General features: G+C 43.6%; 2 protein-coding genes across 2 annotated transcripts in view; both read right to left on the bottom strand.

The window, feature by feature from the left end:
• Window positions 1-805: 805 nt before the first annotated feature.
• LOC306961447 (voltage-dependent calcium channel gamma-5 subunit-like) lies at window positions 806-18,517 on the bottom strand. The gene is made up of 6 exons (XM_079554196.1): window positions 18,371-18,517; window positions 12,839-13,080; window positions 10,692-10,778; window positions 3,241-3,381; window positions 3,017-3,162; window positions 806-1,985 (listed from the first exon to the last, which is right to left on the bottom strand). Exons 2-6 carry the CDS (start codon window positions 13,032-13,034, stop codon window positions 1,722-1,724), a joined length of 834 nt encoding a protein of 277 aa, XP_079410322.1. The 5' UTR covers window positions 13,035-13,080; window positions 18,371-18,517; the 3' UTR covers window positions 806-1,721.
• Window positions 18,518-20,828: 2,311 nt separating this feature from the next.
• The window catches only part of prkcaa (protein kinase C, alpha, a), an 87,319-nt gene continuing 84,276 nt past the window's right edge, over window positions 20,829-23,871 (bottom strand). The window contains exon 17 of the mRNA XM_079554195.1: window positions 20,829-23,831. Within this exon, the coding sequence (XP_079410321.1) occupies window positions 23,667-23,831 (165 nt within the window). The 3' untranslated portion in view covers window positions 20,829-23,666. The remainder of the gene's footprint in view (window positions 23,832-23,871) is intronic.

The following is a 23,871-nucleotide window of genomic DNA, read 5'->3' as shown; positions in this document are numbered from 1 at the left end:
AGCTGCAAAAGCAGAGATGTATTTTCCTCTAAAGTCTGCAAATAAACTATTTGGCTGAAAGAAAACTACACAGAAAACTTAAAACACCATTTTATTATTAGTAAACTCTGTCATAGTTGGAGTATACATTTAACATTATAGTTTACTGTAAAAATACACAGTAAACTAAAATACAAGTATTCATCTGTATTGCACATGACTCCATCTTATAATTTCACACTCTGCATCTAAATAGTTTTATGTAAAGCTAACATTCGCAACGAGATGCAGCAGACAAAGCAGCTTTTACAATATCCTCAAACTTAATCACAAAACACCATATTTTACATACTGTACTGTTGTCTATACAAAACAAGTCTTATGTACACTCGAACTATATTTACAGAATATAAAAACAGCAACAAAATGCTTGGACAGACGTTACATGCCTTTAAGTACAGTGTGTTATATTGTTGGAGTGCTGATCATGCAACAATATTTTTGAAAAATCACCTTTTTACATTAACGAATATGAGATAATAAAACAGTGAAGTCAGTAATACCACACAGTATAAAAGTCAATAACTCTACTGCCCTCTAGTGTGTGCTCACATTACTGCATAAAACATATATTCAACATTGTAGCTTGTGCCTAAAAATGGTATTTCATACATTGTTTATTTGCTTTTATTACATCTGGCCTCTTCCGACGCTGCAAACATTTCTGTCAAACTCATTCAATGACACATGTTTTCTGGAACATGTGAAGCAGGAAACATCAGCTGTTGTTGATTATCTTTTCGATATTTGTCTTGACTGCATTAAGACAACATGTCAATCCAAGTGGATCTTCCTCAGGTCATGGTTATATTATATATTTGTCTTTACCAAGCTCTGATTTAGGAGAGAGTGAGCGATATGCCAAATAATAATGCATATCAAGATTTTCTTGGAGCCCAGATTGCAATCATGATGGAATCACGATTTGTGTGGACTCAGTAGCTTCATATTGCTGTTAAGTAAGCAAAGCCACCAGCTGCTTCTGAAAGTTCACACTTCACTGTGATTGGTTAAATTGATGTGTCACTTTGTGTGTCATTGACCAATAGAAGTGGGTGGGGGAAGTGTCTCTGTTTGAGCTTTGAGCAGCATTACACAGAAAATCCTTAAATCATATGACAATCTCTCCAAAATGGCAGATCGTCACAGGGATCAGATCACAAATCCATTTTGATCATGTCACACAGGTCGGCTCTGAAAAAAGTGCAAACCACTGACTGGACACAGACTATTCTCATTCTGACAAAATACATCACATGATTTAACATTTGTAAGGTGACTCCGCCTACATTTCCTTCTACAATGACTGAATACCACATTGGTCAGTTGGACAGTATTTTGTAACCTGCAGCTCGCCTCCTCTGAACCTCCCGCTCGGTGCACTGTGCTCTGGTGTTGTCAGGTGGGAGCTCATTCTGCCATTGCAGATTTCTAGCTGTCATAAAAAACACATTCATCTCTCGTCTCGTCTTCTCACAGCTCCTTCTCACTTTGAACTGAAAATAAACTGAACTGTGCTAACCCTCCACTTCACCGTGACTCAACTGAAAAGTTAAAATCTGCAGCAGGAAGGAAATTGGGGAGGTCAACTCTAGCACACGGTTAATCTAAAATTATAGGTGTATGCCAAAAGAACATCAGACGCCCCTCTTTAGTTTAACACAACTTTGAGATGTGACGTTTCAGCATGGCGAGGAGGACATCTGCTCGTACTCGGGACACTTGAGCAGTGCGGGGTAACCGGAGGAGTTCATGGGCAGAGAGGCCTCAGAGGAGATGGAGGAGGCGCTTCGGCCACGCCCCGCCCACGCGTCCGGGTGGAGGAACTGTCCTGAGTAGTCGGAGCAGTTACTGAGGCGCGGCCTGTAGAAGCCCTGGTGGGGGCGGTACATCTCCTCTGCGGTGTAGCGCTTCATGAAGAGGTACACTGACATCACACCAGCGGTCTGCAGGGGAACAACGGGCAGAAGGAAACAGATGAGAGCACGTTCCTTAGGCTTCACTTTTCAACAAGAGTAAATTGCCAGAGAGACAAAAGTTAAACAGAAGCTAATTTTGCTGACGGTGTATGCGCTTCAGAAACAAATTATTGATTTCAGTCAGAAATGCTACTTATTTTAACAAATACAACAAGTGTTACATTATCTCAGATTAGAGAAAGCTTCGGAAGAGATTTAAAGGTAGGGTAATAAAGATTTTTCATTTTTTTTCCACTGTGGAAATTAGCATAAAGGGAGTCAAGTCCTAATAAGTGCTAGTGCAGCCTCCAGTAGTTGAACCAGTCAGTGACTAGAAGTTCTTAACTTTCAAATGAGGAATGTTATGTGAAAACATAAGGCTTGTTTGCATATGCATAAACCTCAAAGAGATCTCTATACAGATACAGTATTACCAATGGCTGCTGGTTGCACTGCTTTGTAACTGCGACACATTGCTGTAGTTCCTCCATATATGGGCGGCAAAACAAGCTAGTTTTCCATTAGAAAGCATTGCACTTTACACACTTTAAAGCCTGGTTTCTAATTTTTTAAAACTTTCTACAGCTATATGCTCATGTGACAACGCTGGGTTAGGTACAACTAAAGAAACCAGGCTAATTATCACAAGGAACATTTTAGAAATCTCGTACACTAATAAGGGCCTGACTTGGATTGACAGACCGTTAGCATTAGAGCTAACGGCGGGCGCAGCTACAACCGAACTACGCACCCCATTATGGCAAACGGTAACTCAAACCTAATCCAGATTACTGTTTGTGCTTCTGCAGAATAGAATAGATTGCATACACAGACAACAGTTTGATACAAAATGAGGAAACAACACAAGGATTTTTGTCACTGTAATTAAGAGTTAGAACCACAGGCTTCTCCCGACATGGCGCTAACAGATACTGTATGTACTTAATGGTGTAAAGCAAATTAAACCAATAGAAAGACCTTGGCGATTCCAGTCAATCAGTGTTAAATATGCATGTTACCTCAGTGAGGAGGAAGGAGATGGCAGCGAAGGCGAACGACCAGCCGTACTTGTAGCTGAAGAAAGCCTCATTTGACTTGGTCCGGTTCAGCATTTCATCATTTATATTGGAGATGTACAACACCAGACCCACCACCAGGGACAGACCTGGGCAGGGCACATGAAAAATACATCACAAAAACTGAACCACACGGAATTTGAAAATACGAGGATGAGCTCCGAGACCTGACAAGATGAAAAAGATCCCGGAGACAAAGGCCAGGATGGTGCGGTGCGGGCGAATGTGGCCAATGTTACTCAGGACAAAACCAATGAACATGAAGAACAGGCTGACCAGAGGGAACGGCGTGGCAGAACGGATCATCTCTGAAAAGACAACACAAGATTTTTGTTACTTGTTTTTACAGTGTGTGAGCAGGCATCAACATGAGCTGTGGATTCTACTGTCATCATGTGGTCTAAAGCCGTGGTTTTGCACTGGCGGGTTGGGATGCAGAGGCGGGTGGCAGGAACATTTTCAGCTCAAGGGACAAAAGGACTGTTGAGTGTTTTGATAGATTTTGTTAGCCTCTTGACACTTGAACAAAATATACTGCAGTTGATCTCATAATTGATAACAGGCCAAAGCCTAAAATGATATTTATTCTCAGGTGAAATCAATATTTTTATTTGGGTAACAAAGTGAAAGATGAGTTGAGGATAGGTCCAAAAGCCATACTGTTACAGCCCCGGCTCCTGGCCCCCTCCTTTATGTGTTTGTGGCTGATTTCTGGTTTCTCTTCATGTAAACCTAGCTGTGCGAGCCCTTGCCTGGGACTGTACGACTGAAGTGCAGCTTATTTAAATTAATCTCAATAAGACGTTAGTAAACAACACCATCCTTAAAGGCATTATACCTGCTTTTTCCAAGGAGTGGACTGAAATGTATTTTGTCCTCCTTTAGTATATTGTAAACGCTGACATTTGTGGTGAAAACCCTGTGCATCTAAATATACAGAATTTGAATCAATTGAAAGAACTACTATCTTTCTTGCATTTCTGTGACAGTGACCTTGAAAAGTGACTGTGCAAGTTCCGAAATGACCCTTTAAAGTCATCCCTGTGAAGAATTGGGACGCAACAAATATATTAAGAAAGTTGGGAATTAATTTAGACCACAACCAACATTTGAATTGAGCGGCTTCCACTTTCGCTGTTTGTTATTTAACAGAAGAAATAAGGTATAGGGCCTGTAAGGTTGGGTTAAAGTTTGGATTAGTTTAAGGCTACATCCTAAAGTGGTGACTTTATTTCCTGTGGAGAAGAGTGCTGCACTGATCATGTGCCCCTCCAACCTCTTTGAATGAATGTTGTAGGCCTAATGTGACTCATATGTTTGGAGACACCTGTTACTGTTTAACATTAGTGACTTGCTTTGTACCTTTTGGTTTTCTTTGTTTAGGTTCATTTTTGGTTCATCTTTGTTTGCCCCCGTTTGTGGTTTGCTTCATCTAAATGGCCCGGTTAAATTCCTTTTATTACATGACGACTTTATTAAACCTTTTAACATCTTGGTTTTTGCTGCAACCTTAAACCCCTACGAGCCAGGTTGTACCACACACGCCTTGAGAACCACTGGTCTAGACTAAATTAGACCCGTCACAATTGGAGCAAAGCGATGCCAATATTTCCAAAACAACCCCCTTCTTGTGCTCACTGAATCGCTTAACACATCCATCTTTCTAAAAAAAAAAAAAAAACCTGAGCCATCTGACGGACTAATTATGAATAGTGTTTGTGGATATTGTCGTCCCAGCTCCATAAATGTCCCATGTGTTATAGGAGAGTTGGCGATGAGGCTGACCCGTCCTGACAGAACAGCAGGCAGTGAACCCACTGAGCTGCACTCAAACACAGCGGCACTTAACAACGGGGGGTGTCCCAAATCAAGCCGCTCCACAGGCTTTCCCAGAACACTCCGACGTGAACTTAATGGAAAAGTACAGATATCAGAAACTTCTACATCTCTGTTCACTTCACAATAAAAATGAGAACGAAAAAGATTAAAGATTAAATCGTCAATATGAACAGTTTTGGGGCTGATTTACGGTTAGTTCATTTGAAATCTGGATGTTGTAGCGTAAGTTACCGTTTCCCTAAACATAAATATACAATATTCAAGTTTTGGTTGGTCGCTTTAAAAATATTCTCAATACCCTTGAAATAGAGGGTTCTCAGAGTGAAGGGCCCAAGGGGTACGCGAGACATGAAATATCATTGCCGCTGGTGATTGTAGACAGCAGAAATTAGGCAGATGAGTTTGTGGACCCCCATGAACTGCTACCTTAACGTGGTGGGGTTGTTTGAGTGCCCGAATGATCCGAGGAGCTATGTTGTCTGGGGCTTTATGCCCCTGGTAGGGTCTCCCATGGCAAACAGGTCCGAGGTGACGGGTCAGACGAAGAGCAGTTCAGAAGACCCTCATGGACGTACACTATACAAGGACCGTGACGTCGCCCGGCATGGCGCAGCCGGGGCCCCACCCTGGAGCCAGACCTGGGGTTGGGGCCCGAACGCGAGCGTCTGGTGGCCGGGTCTCTGCCCACGGGGCCCGGCCGGGCCCAGCCCGAAGGGACGACGTGGGCCCGCCCTCCTGTGGACCCACCACCCGCAGAGGGATCCGTAGGGGTCGGGTGCGGAGAGGACTGGGTGGCAGTCAGAGGCAGGTGCCTCGACGACCTGGTCCGCATGCACAGCTTCTGGCGTTCGGGACATGGAACGTCACCTCGCTGGGGGGGAAGGAGCCTGAGCTTGTGCGGGAGGTGGAGAGATACCGACTAGATATAGTCGGGCTCACCTCCACGCACAGCTTGGGTTCCGGATCCCAACTCCTAGAGAGAGGCTGGACTCTCCATTTTTCTGGAGTTGCCCGCGGGGAGAGGCGGCGGGCTGGGGTGGGTTTGCTCATATCCCCCCAGCTCAGCCGCCACGTGTTGGAGTTCACCCCGGTGGACGAGAGGGTCGCGTCCCTACGCCTTCGGGTCGGGGACAGGTCTCTCACCGTTGTTTCGGCCTACGGGCCCAACATCGGTGCAGAGTACCCGGCCTTCTTGGAGTCCCTGGGAGGGGTACTAGATAGTGCTCCGACTGGGGACTCCATTGTTCTGCTGGGGGACTTCAACGCCCACGTGGGTAACGACAGTGAGACCTGGGAGGGGGTGATTGGGAAGAACGGCCTCCCCGATCTGAACCCGAGTGGTGTTCTGTTATTGGACTTCTGTGCTAGTCACAGTTTGTCCATAACGAACACCATGTTCGAGCACAAGGGTGTCCATAAGTGCACGTGGCACCAGGACACCCTAGGCAGGAGGTCGATGATCGACTTTGTAGTTGTGTTGTCTGATCTCCGGCCGCGTGTCTCGGACACTCGGGTGAAGAGAGGGGCTGAGCTGTCAACCGATCACCACCTGGTGGTGAGCTGGATCCGCTGGCAGGGGAGGAAGCCGGTCAGACCTGGCAGGCCCAAACGTGTTGTGAGGGTCTGCTGGGAACGTCTGGTGGATCCCTCTGTCAGTGGGGTCTTCAACTCCCACCTCCGGAAGAGCTTCACCCAGATTCCGGGGGAGGCGGGGGACATGGAGTCAGAGTGGACTCTGTTCTCCTCCTCCATTGTCGATGCGGCTGCTCGTAGTTGTGGCCGTAAGGTCTCTGGTGCCTGTCGCGGCGGCAATCCCCGAACCCGGTGGTGGTGCCCGGAAGTAAGGGATGCCGTCAAGCTGAAGAAGGAGTCCTACCTGGCCTTGTTGGCTTGTGGGACTCCTGAGGTAGCTGAGAGGTACCAGCAGGCCAAGCGTGCTGCAGCTCGTGCGGTCGCGGAGGCTAAAACTCGGGTCTGGGAGGAGTTCGGGGAGGCCATGGAGGAAGACTATCGGTCGGCCTCGAAGAGATTCTGGCAAACCATCCGGCGCCTCAGGAGGGGGAAGCAGTGCTTCACCAACACTGTGTACAGTGCGGGTGGGGAGCTGCTGACCTCGACTGGGGATGTCGTCGGGCGGTGGAAGGAGTACTTCGAGGACCTCCTCAATCCCGTCGTCACGTCTTCCAATGAGGAAGCAGAGGCTGGGGACTCGGAGGTGGGCTCGCCCATCACCGGGCTGAAGTCACCAAGGTGGTGAGAAAGCTCCTTGGTGGCAAGGCTCCGGGGGTGGATGAGATTCGCCCTGAGTACCTTAAGTCTCTGGATGTTGTAGGACTGTCTTGGCTGACACGTCTCTGCAACATCGCGTGGCGGTCGGGGACAGTGCCCCTGGATTGGCAGACCGGGGTGGTGGTCCCTCTCTTTAAAAAGGGGGATCGGAGGGTGTGTTCCAATTACAGAGGAATCACCCTCCTTAGCCTCCCCGGTAAGGTCTATTCCGGGGTGCTGGAGAGGAGGATCCGGCCGATAGTTGAACCTCGGATCCAGGAGGAACAATGCGGTTTTCGTCCTGGTCGTGGCACACTGGACCAACTCTATACCCTTCATCGGGTACTCGAGGGTTCGTGGGAGTTCGCCCAACCAGTCCACATGTGTTTTGTGGATCTGGAGAAAGCATTCGACCGCGTCCCTCGTGGTGCCCTGTGGGGGGTGCTCCGGGAGTATGGGGTCCGGGGCCCTCTGCTAAGGGCTGTCCGTTCCCTGTATGACCGCAGCAGGAGCTTGGTTCGCATTGCCGGCAGTAAGTCAGACCTGTTCCCGGTGCGTGTTGGTCTCCGCCAGGGCTGCCCTTTGTCACCGGTTCTGTTCATTACTTTTATGGACAGAATTTCTAGGCGCAGCCAGGGGCCGGAGGGTGTCCGGTTTGGGAGCCTCAGAGTCTCATCTCTGCTGTTTGCGGACGATGTTGTTCTGATGGCTTCAACGAACCAAGACCTTCAGCACGCACTGGGGCGGTTTGCAGCCGAGTGTGTAGCGGCCGGGATGAGGATCAGCACCTCTAAATCCGAGGCCATGGTTCTCCACCGGAAAAAGGTGGCTTCCCCTCTTCGGGTCGGTGGGGAGTCCTTACCTCAAGTGGAGGAGTTCAAGTATCTCAGGGTCTTGTTCACGAGTGAGGGACGGATGGAGCGTGAGATCGATAGACGGATCGGTGCGGCGTCAGCAGTGATGCGGTCGCTGTATCGGTCTGTCGTGGTGAAGAGGGAGCTGAGTCGGAGGGCAAAGCTCTCGATTTACAGATCGATCTACGTTCCCACCCTCACCTATGGTCATGAGATTTGGGTCATGACCGAAAGGACAAGATCGCGAATACAAGCGGCCGAAATGAGTTTCCTTCGCAGGGTGGCTGGGCGCACCCTCCGAGATCGGGTGAGGAGCTCAGTTACCCGGGAGGAGCTCGGAGTAGAGTCGCTGCTCCTTCACGTCGAAAGGAGCCAGCTGAGGTGGCTCGGGCATCTGTTCCGGATGCCTCCTGGTCGCCTCCCGCGGGAGGTGTTCCAGGCATGTCCTAGTGGGACAAGGCCTCGTGGAAGGCCCAGGACACGGTGGTGGGACTATGTCTCCGAGCTGGCCTGGTGTCGCCTCGGGGTCCCCCCAGAACAGCTGGAGGAGGTGTGTGTGGATCGGGAAGTTTGGGCATCTCTGCTGAGACTGCTGCCCCCGCGACCCGGCCCCGGATAAAGCGGAAGAAAATGGATGGATGGAGTTTGTGGACCCACACCCAACAAATATGAATTATAATATGAAAGTTATCAGAAATTAAATTGAAATAAGCATTGTTCCCTTGATTTTAGTAGGTAAGTAAAATTATCAGTCGATGGAACAAGTATTTTTGCTCAAGAGACAAAAACAAATATCTTATTGCTCTTACCATTAGATAATAAAACAAATTTTACTGATTGGGATGATTGGGGATATTTTTTCTCCCCCTGGTGTCTCTATCCAGAAAGCCACACTTGCAACTTTGCTGCTTCCTGGTCGGAGGAGCAATACACACTAATAGAATCACGAAGAAGAAGCTAACAGGCTTACGGGCAGCAAAAATATTTTCCCTAGGATAGTTGGTAAACGGTGGACATTCATCATCCAATCAGAGACGTATTAAGATTAGGCACCAGCCCACTATCCTTAAAGGGGGGGTATTATGCAAAATCGACTTTTTCAAGCTTTACATCATGTTATTATGTCATTCCCTTATTAAAAACATGCCTGAAGTGTTGCCTTGGCACATTCACGTATTTTTGAGTAATCTGTAAAAACTCTGATGGCGGCCATTTTAGGGATAGGTTCGCCTAAGTCCTCCTAGGAACGCCCCCACCTCCTGGAGCTCCGAGCTTTCGTCACCAGCCAAGTAACCAACCACTCGCTACAGCCATTTTGAGAGAGCCATTTTATACAAGGCAGTTATTCTAATTTACTGCATTTACAGACAAACAGAAGGTTTCGTCATCATTGTAGTGTGCTATAGACTGGTGCTATGTGATTGAAAAAAGCATAATACCTCTTTAAGGTTAGTGGCTATAGGGCAGGGTCAGGATTAAGGTGCTTGGTTGATGTATGTATGTCATTTCACTCTCAGGACTTGTGACTGGTTGATCTACCAACTATCCTAGGAAATATATATTTGCTAACGGGCGGGCAAAGCTAACTGTGGGCTAGCGTCACTTTAGCAGTATTTACAGCCAAGTTTGAGTGACAGACATAATCTCCATTGTGTAATTGAGTAGTGGCACAATGTACTATATCCCACTCTCCCTTTGTCTTTTCTGTCAGCGTAGTATTTACTCTCACGGACAATTAATGAGTAAATACTGTATAAGGCAACATGCTACGACACCTGCAGTGCCACTTATGGCCATGAGTTACTTAGTACTGCTTTAAATGCATTAATACTCATTCCATTGATAGATTTGGCTACATGGCAAATCAAAACTACTCAAATTACAGTCAAATATTCTTAATTAAAGTAATTTGAATATAGATATGACTTTTCACTGTGTAACGCTGCTCCTGCATTTATCTGTTGTCCATCGAAGATAACAGTAAATACCCCAAAATGGCCTCCTTTAACCTCTGATCCCTGAACAGAGCACAATTTCTCCAGCTTGACTTCACCTAAATCTAAAACAGCGACAAACATGAGATGAAAACAAAGGAAAAAAAATGCAACAAAGTGCGACAATAACGCGATGAAAATGTGACAAAAGGCGATGGAAACAAAACTGTCAAAAAGTGATGATAACACAGCAACAACATGAGGAACAAGATCCTTTTAAATGAGTTTTGTAGGCCTTATCTTTTCAAATGAGGCGTTATCCTGGCCTATAGGCTGTAAGCTCCAAAGTATAAAATAACTAAATTAGTAAAACAACTTCAATGAATGGGCGATATGACCTGCCATGAAAACAGTATCAAGAGATTCAGTGCTTTTTCTGTTGCTTCACTCCCTCACCAACAAAGGCCGTCTGCTTTTCCTCCTCCCGATCAGAAGTAGCGAAGCTTTGATTATGGCAATTTGAACGGTACATACAATTACATACAATTTACGCCATAATGACCAGGCCAGTGATTAATTAAACCCATGCTGTGTAACACTTCAGGCAGCCTAACATGTGATTTACATACATTAGGTCATCTTCCAAATGTTTCTTTTAATAACACATATGTTATCTGTGTCCGGGTGATCATTAGCAGCACGTTTGGCATCGCTGACACTTACTCAACACGCTGACGGTGGACTCGGAGGTTATCTGCACGTTGGTTGGCATCACGTACTCAATGGTGAAACATCTGCCCTTTTCATCCCCTAAAAACAAAACAAAACAGCAGCATTTGTTGAAAATGAGGCAACGCTTCATCATAAGCCATACCTACATACGGCTTTTACAAACACAAGTTCACTAATGATTAACTCCGAAAGAATAAGTGCTTGTAAGTAAGTAGTTTCTGATGTTTACTTTACGTTGTATGTCCGTCATAAAGTCTATTATATGTCGATCATGTACTTGAGACAAAATTTGAAGTTCGATATATTGTGGCAGGAAAATTATAGAGGACCAGTAATACCTGAAAATACCGATTGACATCCTTTATAACACACAAGTTACAATTAAAGGGACTATATCGAGTTTAAAAATGTTGATATTAAGTATTTTCCTTCCCCTACATGTTCCAGCAATGTCCTGATGTGTAGAATAAGCCCAGACTTATTCACCGCACTGTCACTCAAAATGGTGTTAATTCGGGCCTGAAGTGCCGTCATGCACAAGCTTAATATAGAGACTGCAGTGACGTGTGAGACCTGAGGTGGCAGTAGTGAGTATACAAATGACCAACTTGCATCTAGTCTCTTTAAAGCAGTACTAAGTAACGTGTTTACCTTAATAAATCCTTTTCGTAGTCCCTGTGGGGGTAATACAAGTGTTAATGGGATGATTGGAGGGTCTTTCATCTCCCCCTGGTGTCTCTGGCCAGAAAACCATGTTTGCAACTTGACTGCCACCTTGACTAGAGCAAGCAATACACACTAATAGAATCACGAAGAACGGGCAAAAGCTAACTGCGGGCTAACGTCACTTTAAACAGCCAAGTTTGAGTGAAAAAAGTTATTTCCATTGTATTATTTACTCTCCAAGACAATTAATAAGTAAAAAAATCGTAACTTGCTATGACACCTGCAGTTGCGCTTATGGCCTCAAGGGGCAAGAGTTACTTAGTACTGCTTTAACTCAATGAAACACACAAATTTACTTCAGTAAAATGGTTCAAGTATTACAAAAATAGGATAAAACTAAGGAAAAATGTAAATAAATGTACTGATGATAGTTATTGAGCCTAAAAATATATATAGTCTTTCTGTAACTTATTGGATGTGAAGTTGAAACACAAAGGAAAGTAAGCCCCAGTTTCCACATAGTTAGTTTATTATTTTGTCTTGTTTGTTTTATGCTTTAAAAAGGTGGGCCTTATTACGACATGTTGTCCTGATATTTGAGAGGTACAATTAAAGGTTTGAAAAGCACCCTATTGCAGCTGTGAAGGTGTAACATCTCAACGTTACAGTCTGTTCTGCAACACAACGCTTCTCAAAAGTGTGAGAGAAGAACCAGCATTATCTTTGGCGCCTCTCCTGCATCACTGTGACAACTAAGTCTGGCACTTCACACACTTTAAGTGCAAGGAGAGCTGAGGCGCGCCCCCTGCAAACACCTCCCAAAAGTCGTTACATGAATTTAAAAAAAAGTAGCATTGTAGAAGGAGCTCCGTGGAGCACTACACAGCAGCTGGTATTGATCCTATACATCAACACAAATGGCTCACGCTCGATACTGTCCACACACGTCAATAGCTGCAAACAGCACAGACCCATTTACTGAGTGACCGTATGTAGATGGTGTGCGGAGACCATTTCTGGGTCAAACAGCATACGTCACAGGAGTTAAGTGGGCAATAAGGCCACTCGATGTGTCAAACACTCGCCAGATCAGGCTAATTGGGCAGTGGGACAAAACTGGACTGGACCGGGAGTGACTGAGTACCACTGAGACTGAGGATAAAACTGTCCTTTTTTTTTTACATTATCAGTTTTAAGTAACACATTTAATGTATTCACAATTCATCATCCGAATGAAACAATTAAAGGAAAATAGAGAAACAAGCACAAAGTTATTCATGCAAGTTTTCCAAAATACGGGAATTTTAGTGTTGAACATGAACTTGCCTGGACCTGGGTGCCACCAAAAGTAATGAAAAAGGTGCCATCCATAGCATTTAAAATATTCATGTCATAAAGTTAACACCTTTAGCCTTTACTGTAAGAGACTAAATCTAGACTCCTGACTCTTCTCCTTCAGGTTTGTTTCATACCCGCCATGAAGCAGACCCTCCACAGCCCGGAGTGCAGCGACATGCGGATGTCTGCGCTCTGGTTTAGGGGCAGGATGACGCCCTCCTCCAGGTACAGCCAATAGTCCGTGCTCACGGCGATGCCCAGCAGGCCCAGTCCACACACAGCAAACACGCTGCTCAGCAACGTCAGCACCTTCCTGCCACATAGGCTCATACCAAAGCCTCAACAGCAGGGGGCGCTGCCAGAAGAAAACAGGGAGCTGGAGAGACAAGAAAGAGAAGAAAGTTGGTTAGATGGATGGTGCCAATGGCCGCTGGCTGCTCTGCTTTGTGACGACGACAATAGAGGCTGCTATTGTTCAGCCATTACTGTTGTACCTCCATATCGCTGCTAGTCTCCCATTGGAAAGCATTGCACTTTAGATATGTTAAAAACAACTTTAAAGCCTGGTTTCTAATTTTCTTTAACTTTCTGCAGGTAGATGTTCCTCCTGTGACAACACTGGGTTAGTTACAATTAAAGAAACCAGGCTGGTTTTGGTAAGAACATTTTTAAAATTCTCGTACTAATGAGGGCCGGACTTTTAGCATTGGAGCAGCGCGAACTACACGTCACGCAAGGGCCGAGTGAAGATCCCGCCCTTATGCCCTCTTTAGGAACATGCTTCGTCAGAGCTGGGGAGGGGGAGTCTATAAATCCGCCATGATTTCCCCTTTGAACGTAGTTATTTTGTCAAACGGGGAGTAATGACGGTTTATTAATATAATATGTCTATGGATGGTGCTCATCATGTCTCTGATACAGTGGTCTAACTTTTAGATGCTTTAGATGTTTTCTCTTTTTGGCAATTAAACACATTCTTATAAAGCAAAAATATTTTAGAAGGAATGTGTGCGCAGTAAAGCTAGAACACAAGTTACCAAAAAATTACCATTGATTTATTTAGTGTAACTGTTACTTTGACCTTTTTGGGGGTTTGTTTCAGAAAACAAAAATCAGAAACAGTAGGCCGATAGTCAACATAAAGTAAGAGCACCATATACAGTAGAGTTCATTTTTGTTTGTTGTGACCCACATTTTTCAAAACAGTTTCTCACATTCACCATTTGACGTTTTTCATACAAAAGTCCACTTTCACGGAACCAAAGGTAGCATTATATTTGATTTTTCAACATAATTAAATAAACTTGAGTTGAGTCTTTATACTATATTTATTTAAACATAAAACAGAACAAAACGAAAATGCATCTAAAATATGACTTGCGGTATAAAGCGTATGTAGAAAAGCATATGTAGAAATGTAGAAAGCCTTTGGCGAGCCTATAGGGCTGCAGAGCCACTGGTTGTTGTTGCTGTTGTTGCCCAACAGTATTTGTAGCTGACATAAACATCATTGCCCTTTAAAGGCAAAGGTCATATGCAAACCTTGTCTGTCGCTGCCTCCAGCTTGAAGCACAGTCAAAACAGGAACTTTTCTGTGCACTATGAATTAAGCCCATTTTCTTGTTGCAGTGGAGCAGAAGTGAGAGACAGATGGTACAGTGTCTGTGCAGCGCATGGCCCTGCTCTGTGCTTTGGGAAGGGACGCCTATTGAACAGAAACATTTTACTGAATGACTTTCCCTCTGGGAGACTGTAAAAAGGCCTTGAACTCTCTGTACGACTGATGACATTTGCAGCGTGAATAAAACTATATAAACTATAAAAAGCTTTTCCCATCTGCACATCCCAAAGTGATGTGTCTGACTTTATGTAAAAAAGGATTTGGATTTGTTAAGCTTTTAACGTCGTGTTCCAACTTAGATAACCATAAATATTTGTAAATGTTCTGACAACTGATTGAGTAATTAGTTAAAATATATATAAATTGTTGTATGTGCGTACATAATCTACTGAGTGAGTGAGTGAGTGAGTGAGTGAGTGAGTGAGTGAGCGAGCGAGCGAGTGAGTGAGTGAGTGAGTGAGCGAGTGAGTGAGTGAGTGAGTGAGCGAGCGAGTGAGTGAGTGAGTGAGCGAGTGAGTGAGTGAGTGAGTGAGCGAGCGTGTGAGTGAGTGAGTGAGTGAGTGAGTGAGTGAGTGAGCGAGTGAGTGAGTGAGTGAGTGAGTGAGTGAGCGTGTGAGTGAGTGAGTGAGTGAGTGAGTGAGCGAGTGATATGGTTTAATGTAATGCCCACATCATACACAGATCAAAAGGTGACATTCATTTCTTGAGTTTGTTGATTTGACCCGGTTCTTGTAACCTCAACATTTACTGTCTGAGGTTTGTGGACGCTGCCTCGAGCAGCCCAAAAGGAAGTAATATCCACCAATTTAATCTGAGTCCAGACACAAGCGCTGATATGACACTGGCCTCTTTACACTGTGTTTGCTCTCTACTCTTGTAAATGCTCAATGCTCAAAAAAGGGCGCAGCAAAACAAATCATACATTCACAATACTAGACTTGCAATTTTAGCAAATCTCAAAGGGCTTGATTATTTTTGCCAACGTGATGTACTCTACAAACAATAGAATCTGTAGAAAACTGGCTAATCCTGACCAAGCATGTTCTGAAATGCATTAAAGGGACTATACAGAGTTTAAAAATGTTAAAATTATGCATTTTCCTCCCCCCACATGTTCCAGCCATGTCCTAATGTGTAGAATGAGCCCAGACCTGTTCACCACAACTGCCTGTAAAATCCTGCACTGTCACTCAAAAAGGTGTTAGGCTTAATATAGAAGCTGCAGTTACGCATATGACCTGAGGTGGCAGTAGTGAGTATAAAATCACAAACTTGCCTCTAGCCCCTTTAACGCTATGTTTAAGATGAGAAATATTATTGTAATACATGTCAGAAAAGTCACATTTTCTGTCATGAGTTGCATTCCTGCCTCTGACCATTTGCTCGATGTCTTTACACTCTTCATCCCTGTTCATGCTTTACAGTGTATTGTTCAAAAATAAATCTTTAGCAAGTGGACATATAGTGCTAGCACAGAAAGTCAAATAAAAACAATGCTCTTATCATTATTAGTCGCTGCAAGTCAGTTTCATTTGGCTTTTTCTAGTCAATTGCAGGTACTTCATAATATATTCTGGCTTTGGGCTGTGCAATGGTTTGGATCGAGAATATTTTGCCACAGAAGTGTCTGGTAAAGTGTACAGTACGGTGCAGCCAAGGGAAAAGGTTAGTCCCAACTACAGTACATTAAATTCTATTGCACTATGAAAGCAACCAATGAATATTATGTATAATCTGCTTATCTGTCATACAGTTTTGCGCTATTTTATTGTTCTTCACTGTCTATAATGAGGCAATTTCTAAACCCAGCTATACCATTAGTTTGACATCATGGAAAAAACATCTACAATACTTACAAAATCTGTTCACCATTTAACGCCTTTTCCTTTCATGCATCTCGGCCAGAAGTGAGCTCTCTTTCTCCTTGTTCCCTGTCGATCCAAAAGCTGTGTTCCCTAAATGGCTCAGGCTTCCAGTGGCGCGATAACAAGCGACACAACCACTTCTAAGCAACTGCCAGCGCCGGACTCAAACAGTCAGTCACTGGTAACATTATGACAAAGAACAAAAGTGAATATTTTCCTGAACCTGGACTGGTCTTTGGCGCGTGTGTGTGGCCCCGTGGAGCGGCTGACCCCGTGTGTGAGTGGGCGGCGTGGTGTATTTCCCGGAGACAACAAAGCTGCTGGAACATCACATCATCCTAATTGAAAGGGGCAGCTGTCTGGATGTAGACCGAGCCCTTTTCATGTGGGTCCAAAGGCAGCTCTCTTATGTCTTTCAAGCAAATGTGTTTTGGCTTCTGCTCAGGTCTTCATCAGCCTCACTAATCAGCGCGGCGACATCTTCACTTATGCTCGCTCATGAATAAAACATGGGGATTTGCAAAGCCCTCCCTAATGTGATATGTTACTCCCTTTGGGCATGATTTTGTAGTATTTTACATTGGTTTTAAGGCTGCAAAACATTGAGGACTAAATGTGTGAGAAAGAGAGGCAATGCAAGTTTATTGTTAGAACAACTAGAAACCCCTTCAACCAACTTTGAAAAACTTCTTGTCGACTTAGAGCTTTACACGGAGCAACATAGATAATTGAGTCCTTTGGCGTTTGTTAATTCAAACCATTTTCAGCTTATTTTTAAATAGACTTCACGGAGACGCCCCTCCTGTTGCAACTGTCTTTGTTTGGGCTTAGGGCTGGCTCAAATGGGGTTAGACACTTGGAAATCCACGTCGGTCCCGTACCGTCACTAAAAAAACGCGTATTGAGTTCAATGAGGCATTTATTGTTCTGTGTTTGTTGTAAGTCAGGGGTGTCCAAAGTGCGGCCCGGGGGCCAAATACGGCCCTCAGACCAATTTTTGGTGGCCCTCTGCCTTTTTGCTGAATCGGCACACATCATCAGAGATAGTCCTTTTTATCTGAAGTGTAATAATTCTACACAATTCTAACCAAACAACTCACCTTTTACTGTGAGACAGAGCTGGCATGAAGGTTTTGAGCATAAACAAAGGTGTGGGGCGCAATTTAAACCTCTGCTAGTCAAAGGTTTTGCGGCACTAACCACCGATCTATGGCCCTTCACCCTGTGTTCGCTTCAGTATGCGGCCCCCCCATGAAAAAGGTTTGGACACCCCTGTTGTAAGTGAACCTTTTAGCCGCTCAGCCTGGCCCAGACCGGTCGTCAAGGCAACATGACACAGGGAGGTCCGAATTAGACAAGCATGAACGGACTGATGAGCCCGTCCTAAAACTGGGCGTCCTGTCAGTACTGAATTTTACATAAAGCAGAACAGTGGACTGAAATCCGCTTGTGCTAAATCCTTAATGCTCAGTCAATATGTAATAACGTCTGTCAGCTCTTGAGCCATCAAACATTTTCTATGTGGGCTAACTAACACAAAGTAGCCTACATAGATATATAGATGTTTCTAATGTAAATCCCCCTGTAAAATCAAAACACCTCAGCATGAAAAAGATATGTCGAGATGTTTCCAGTAAAGCGTGCAGTGGGGGATGTGATACTGAAATCACGATCACATGTTGTCTCTGTCATATCTGAGCAGAGATGAGCCGCATGTCTCTGGCGTTGTGTTGCCGCTTTATGAAACATGTTTGGAGCATGTTTTCACTTGGTCATAAGTTTTCACAGAATGACTTTTCCTGGACTGACTGACCGTCCACGCAGTTGTGATCAAATAACTAGCGCGCGCTCTAAAAGGGTGTAATGTTAAGGTCTCTGTCCGTGGTGCTGAACTGCGCCTGACATCTGTCCAACATTTCAAAACGGCTACTGCACTTATAGTTCACGATTTCATCAAACCCAAAAGTAGATGAATAAAAGAAACACAATAGGCTACGTTATTATTGTTTATATTATTATTGTTTATTTATTTTTTTACCGATAAAGGAAATAACTTAAAATGTCATGAAGTTCAAAGTGCCTTATTATTGCGACTTGGTAAGTAAATAACTGACTAAAAAGGCCACACACAAAACTTCACCGATGTTTGCAAATAGGAGGATCTCAAAAAGAAACGGTACCTCCTTCAGGTGAAGCTGGACGCTTGAATGCAGGTCCTCCTTTCGCCTTGTTTCAGCTCGTGCGCCTTCTCCCGGTCCGTGTTGTGGTTTATGGCTCGAGTTTGGCGCGAAAACCGAACAGGATCCGAGCAGCAAATATTCGCGACATCTACTGAAGCAGCGCGAGGCACGTGCAGCGATCTCTAGTCCCGCTCAAGCGTCTCGTATTGGGATCGTCCCGATGCCAGGGCGCGAGGAGCTGGTGCGTTCATGTGCGCGGTAATGAGAATGCTCCGTCACGTCTCTGCGCGCCTAACCTTGTCTGTGTTTGTCCGCGCGCCACAGAGACCTCTACTGTCCACTGAATTAAGTAGGTCCACGCGCCCCGGGCTGTTTACGCTGTTGTATGGATCCTGGCAGCTGCGCACGAGCACAGCGAGTCCTGGCGCGCAACAGGTTGTATGCTATAGCATTTGGGTTGAAGATGTGCAGAGGGAGGTCAAGAGTCCATTTGTGTCCCCGAGCTTCGTTTCATTGTTGCATAAAACATTATATGATGGGCTGTTATTAAATCTGACTTATGCTTTAGCAACAAAGGACATTAAAGGTGCCCAGAATTAAATAGAAAGATTTAAAAATGGATATCTGTAAATTTAAAGTGAAATTCACATTAAGGCGAGACACTGCAGGTGAATAGGGAAAACATTTAAATTTACAGATATCAATTTGAAACTTTTGCTGTCGATCACTGGCATGAATGTGAGGAAAAAAATACATTGCAAGTTTTCTGTCATTTTATCTTTTCATATAAGAACAAGGTGTTTTATGCCTAAAAATGCCCCAAATTTCCCATCTTTTCGGCGACGAAACCTGAATAATGGATAGAGCTACATTCAAATTTATTGTTTCATTTTATTGATGAATGAGCTACCGAGACTTTTTCACAGGGGATTTTGGATTTCTTGTTTAGTTTTAAAATAAGCTGTTTTTTAGTGGAAAAATTTGCACACAAAAAAAAAATTCGCCTTATTTTTTGACATTCAAAACTCAATAAATGGGGCTTAGGGATTAGATAATAAAAAATCCCTCTGAAAAAATCCTCCAAATCTTGTTCAGTCCAAGGCTGGAAATGTGAAGTCTTTAGGTCCGACTGACGTGGACATCGTGTCGCCACAATGACAGAAAAATGTCAGAAAAAGGCCCTTGAAATTGTGTTCTCCCATATAAGTCTATGGGCAAACATTGAATCAGTGCAATATTTAAACATGTTATTGTGAAGATTAGGCATATTTTCTGTTTCCGGGTGAAAGCTTGTATGTTCAGAAACCAATTTAGCCCAAAACCTGAAAACTGAAAAAAAATGAGTTTTGCCTGTAGTGTCTCCCCTTAACATATTTTACACAATTTTACATGTCGAGTCTGTTCTGTTTCGTTTCTCAATTTCTCTCTAAATAGGAATGTGTTTCTGATTTTTCTGCTGCAGTAAAAGTGTCTGAGAGCAAAGGTTAATCTAATTTTATCTCTAAGCATCTGGTACAACATTTGTACAACTCTCCTCTGTGTATGGGATTAACTAAGTCATAAAGATGGCTGAGACATACTTCATCAATGGCCTCACACTTTACTTTACACTAAACTATGTCATGGGTCTTCAGGTGGTTTATCATTAGACATTGTGCAGATAATTTCATGCTCAATAATGGCGCGTGCTTTTCTTAAAACGACATAAGCTTTTGCCTCTACATTGTGGACATGTAGAAGACAATAAGAGGAGGAAGTGGACTGAAAAATGAAGTAGCCTCCGACACCAGCTGTATGCTGGATGATCACCCATTGCACCGCAATCAGCCGGCCCAACGGGATCTACATCACAATGGCATTCTGGGAAAGTAGCTTTGATGTGGCTTTGTGTTTTCAAAAAAAGGCGCATTCAGCAGCATTGGTCAATCTATTTTCATTCTTATCCTTGCTGAGATAAAAGCAAATTCAAAGTTAGCCTCAAAATTAATGCTTAGAAATGTTCTTTTTTTTATTTGATTAATTTTATGATGGAAGAAAACAACATCCACAGAAATTGTCCTCAAACTTTGTGCCCCTGAACTGATTACCTATTGTAAAGTCTGGTGCTGCAGCTTTACTAACACTGTGCCTTTGGTTATTGGTTTCACTCTTTATGTAGAAAAAGCATACTGTACATGGAGCAAACTAAAAGATGCAGCGAGGACAATTTAACATAGAACAAAGCTATTCATTGTACTCACACCATATTCACACTGTGCAAACATGCCCACAATCATTATCTCTCATGCTCCTCTACCTCTTGCTGCACAACCTCCTACTACACGAGTAAAGACTACTCCAAGACCAAACGCCCACTCAGTCAAACTAGCACATGCTGTCAGAGCCACACATTACCCACAACAAGTCCGGTGCATAAGCACATTCAGGGAGAACTTCTTTTGTGTGTATTTTTATTTGCATTATTAAACATTAGGTACAAATAACACAATCAGTTACAGGTGAAGAAGCGCAGACTGGTTAATTAGATTCAGGCAAACAAAGGAGAAACAATGCAAAATACAGTATGTTCTCATTATACTCTCTAATGCATGTGTCTACATTCTGTTGTTTATGTACAGAGACGGAGAGGCCTAGGTTTTATTAAAGAAATGAAGCAAACTCTGAGGATTCAGCGATAAGGCATTACTGCATCCATCCTGTGTGTGACCAATCAGATGTGAGTTTGCTTACACCTATAGGGGCATCCAATCCACTATCAACAGAGCTCAAGCACATGCACTGACATTAAAATGATTTGAAAAACAAAAACAATTGGCCTCTTTGTTTATTTTTACACAAATAAAATGTGAAAAAGAAACTGGGAACAATAACCACACCCCCTAATGGCTTTACACTGGGCAGTCAGATAGAAGGTAAACAAGAGAGTATTGTAGTTAAAAGGACTGATCTGAGGCACTGAGGAGCAGAGAGGAGGGTTCAAGACGACAGAGCTGTTCAAGCTGTACTCATTATCACCAGTGATATGATATTGATGAAGAGCTTGTACATCAGTCTTCAGGCACAGGGAGGATAAGGAACAGCTGGGCAGACAGAAAACGGTTCCTGGAGGCAAGTCGAAATGCTTTTTAAAGAGAAGAATGACAATGTTCTGCTTTTCGATTGTTTTTAAAAACTAAAGATAATATGTGAAGTATATGTGTTGTGTCCGTTATGATAATAGGAAAGGCACACTATTGGAAAAAGATCTGATAAGCGTAACTACTATTAAAGGGACTGGTCACATTTTGTGCAGAACAGTTGCACATTTTCAAGTGTAAGTCACTTAAGAAGTTGAAATACTCCAAAGCTGAAATGTCAATTCACCGGTCTAAGGCTGGACAGGCGCAGAAGACTCAGAAATATAGTCTTTTTATACTCAATTCAAAATGAAATAAAACATGACAGTGGTGTTGGTAAGTACAGGAGCGGTAAGACGTTCGATGCGTAAGTCTGGTTACGGGACAGGCAGGTGAAGGTGCCACTGACAGGGACTAAACTAGTGCATCTCTGCTTATCTAAAGCGCTGCACAGACGGGTTTGGCACATGCAGAGGTTAAAAGAAGGCAGAGGGCTGGAGAGGAGCGTCTCTACGATCACAAACATTCATATTCATTCCTTGAGCAAATAACAATGAAGGGCAAAAGATAATCAGTAGAACAGCAACATAACATTACGATGTCTGGCAAAAGTATTGAAAGCAGGGGTCAAGAAGCACTAATTTACTGTAAAATCACAATTGATATTTAGCGTCTACATCATCAGACTTTCCCCATCTGACATCAACAAACACTCGATATGGCTGTAGCATGACACACGTGGAATAGCCTCTCTTTAATTTGCACAATAAAGAGAGGTTTGCTGAAGTTGACAGTGGAAGACTTGATTATGACCAGGCTTGTTAAATACGTATTAATGACATATGCAGCCACTTAACCTGTAGTTACTCCGGTGACATGAATAACCTTTTCAATTTGGGGTAATTTGTGCATACATCTTTGGGGTTTATACGCAGTAGCATGCAGCATTCATCTGGTCACATGCATCAATGGTCTCCACCAACCGCATGCAGGTACAGAGTGACACACGTCCAAAGATATAAACCGTATAAGCGTCACAGTAAAGGCTTTTGTAAGAGCGCTCATAAAATGTGCCTCACCTCATCGTATCTGGACATAGACATCCAGATGTTAGCAGTTGGACTGGGCAGTTTCCCCTCTATTTAGTGTCTATCTTACACATTAGTTACATCTAGTCTATGTATTAAAAGCACATTCAAGTGTTGGTATAAAAATGTAACTTGCAGTAATCTTCTAAATAACTCATGACTATTTACAAAGATGTAATACATTGATGCCTGTTGCAATAAAATAGTCGTTTTCTAATGGAAATATATGTAGGAAATCGGGGGGATCACTGATTCAATGGGAAACTACAAGAAAGGAAAAGTGGGCATTACTTGGGGGAAAATACTCCACAGCTACACTAAGGTCAGGGTAAATACAATGCCATACTGCTTCAGTTTGGGGCATGCGCAGTGAGGCTTGATGTTCCTGTAGAGGGGGACACTGTGGTAAACGCAAACACAAACATACTGTAAACATTTAATGTTGGCTTCAGAAAGTAAACAGGAGAATGGCCTTGTGCACAACATACTGAAATCATCTGGTGACTGTACCACCACCATATAAACTGTAAGAAATCTGAATATATGAAATTTTCCTGTGCTGTATGCACCGATCAATAAGACTACTGGCCTATTGACTATAACGGTATGTGTTGAACTCCCTACCAACCAGTTATGCAGCCCCATATGCATCGTCTGCAAACATCTCTATGTATTAATCATATATTAAATTCAAGGATAAAATTAGAAAATAAAAAAACGGTAAACAATAAACAGGAAACACATAATCACATAGAACTCTTTTACGTGCACCACCATTCCTTCATATTTGGCTACCTACATAATCTTCATTTTGGTAAATTTAGTTTGTTTCTTTATTTTCAGGCTAGTTGCACAATGGAAGGAGAGTCATGCTAAATGTCCCTTTGATATCACGTTTCTGATACTGGCATGGATATGTCTGGCACACATGTCTGACCACTTTAAGTTACATAGGACATAGTTACATGCTTCTCATTAGTAAAACCACTATTGATAATGAGGAAATGCTTTATTCTCTACTTTAAGTAAAACTAGTCAAATGGCGTTGGCTTGTGGATTTAGGAGGGGGCAGGGGGACATGTTTTGGCCTCTTCATAGACAGTTTTCGAGGGAGGGGTACATGAACTGAGGGTTGACGAAGGAGAAGCCGGCGAACTCGGCCTGGTCGATGTTGGCAATGACCAGCTCGTCTGGAGGGGTGAGCTGCGGCTGCGTGCGAGTGAAGAACTTATCGAAGTTTTCTGCTGCTTTGCCGCACTGTAAAAAGAAGAGACAGAACAATTTAGAAAATGGTAAC

This window comes from Gobius niger (genome assembly GCF_951799975.1).
Source record: "Gobius niger genome assembly, chromosome: 3".
In the NCBI taxonomy this organism is placed as follows: domain Eukaryota; kingdom Metazoa; phylum Chordata; class Actinopteri; order Gobiiformes; family Gobiidae; genus Gobius; species Gobius niger.
Note: the sequence above shows the minus strand (reverse complement) of the source record. Positions and strands in the feature narration are given on the sequence as shown.

What these genes read in the sequence shown, in the direction of transcription:
- LOC306961447 (XM_079554196.1), bottom strand. Translation starts at nt 13,034, where the DNA reads ATGAGCCTATGTGGCAGGAAGGTGCTGACGTTGCTGAGCAGCGTGTTT. An exon ending in GAGGGTCTGCTTCATGGCGG is followed by an intron (nt 10,779 to 12,838) that starts GTATGAAACAAA and finishes TTTTGTTTTTAG; the next exon opens with GGGATGAAAAGGGCAGATGT. An exon ending in TCTCCTTCCTCCTCACTGAG is followed by an intron (nt 1,986 to 3,016) that starts GTAACATGCATA and finishes GTTCCCCTGCAG; the next exon opens with ACCGCTGGTGTGATGTCAGT.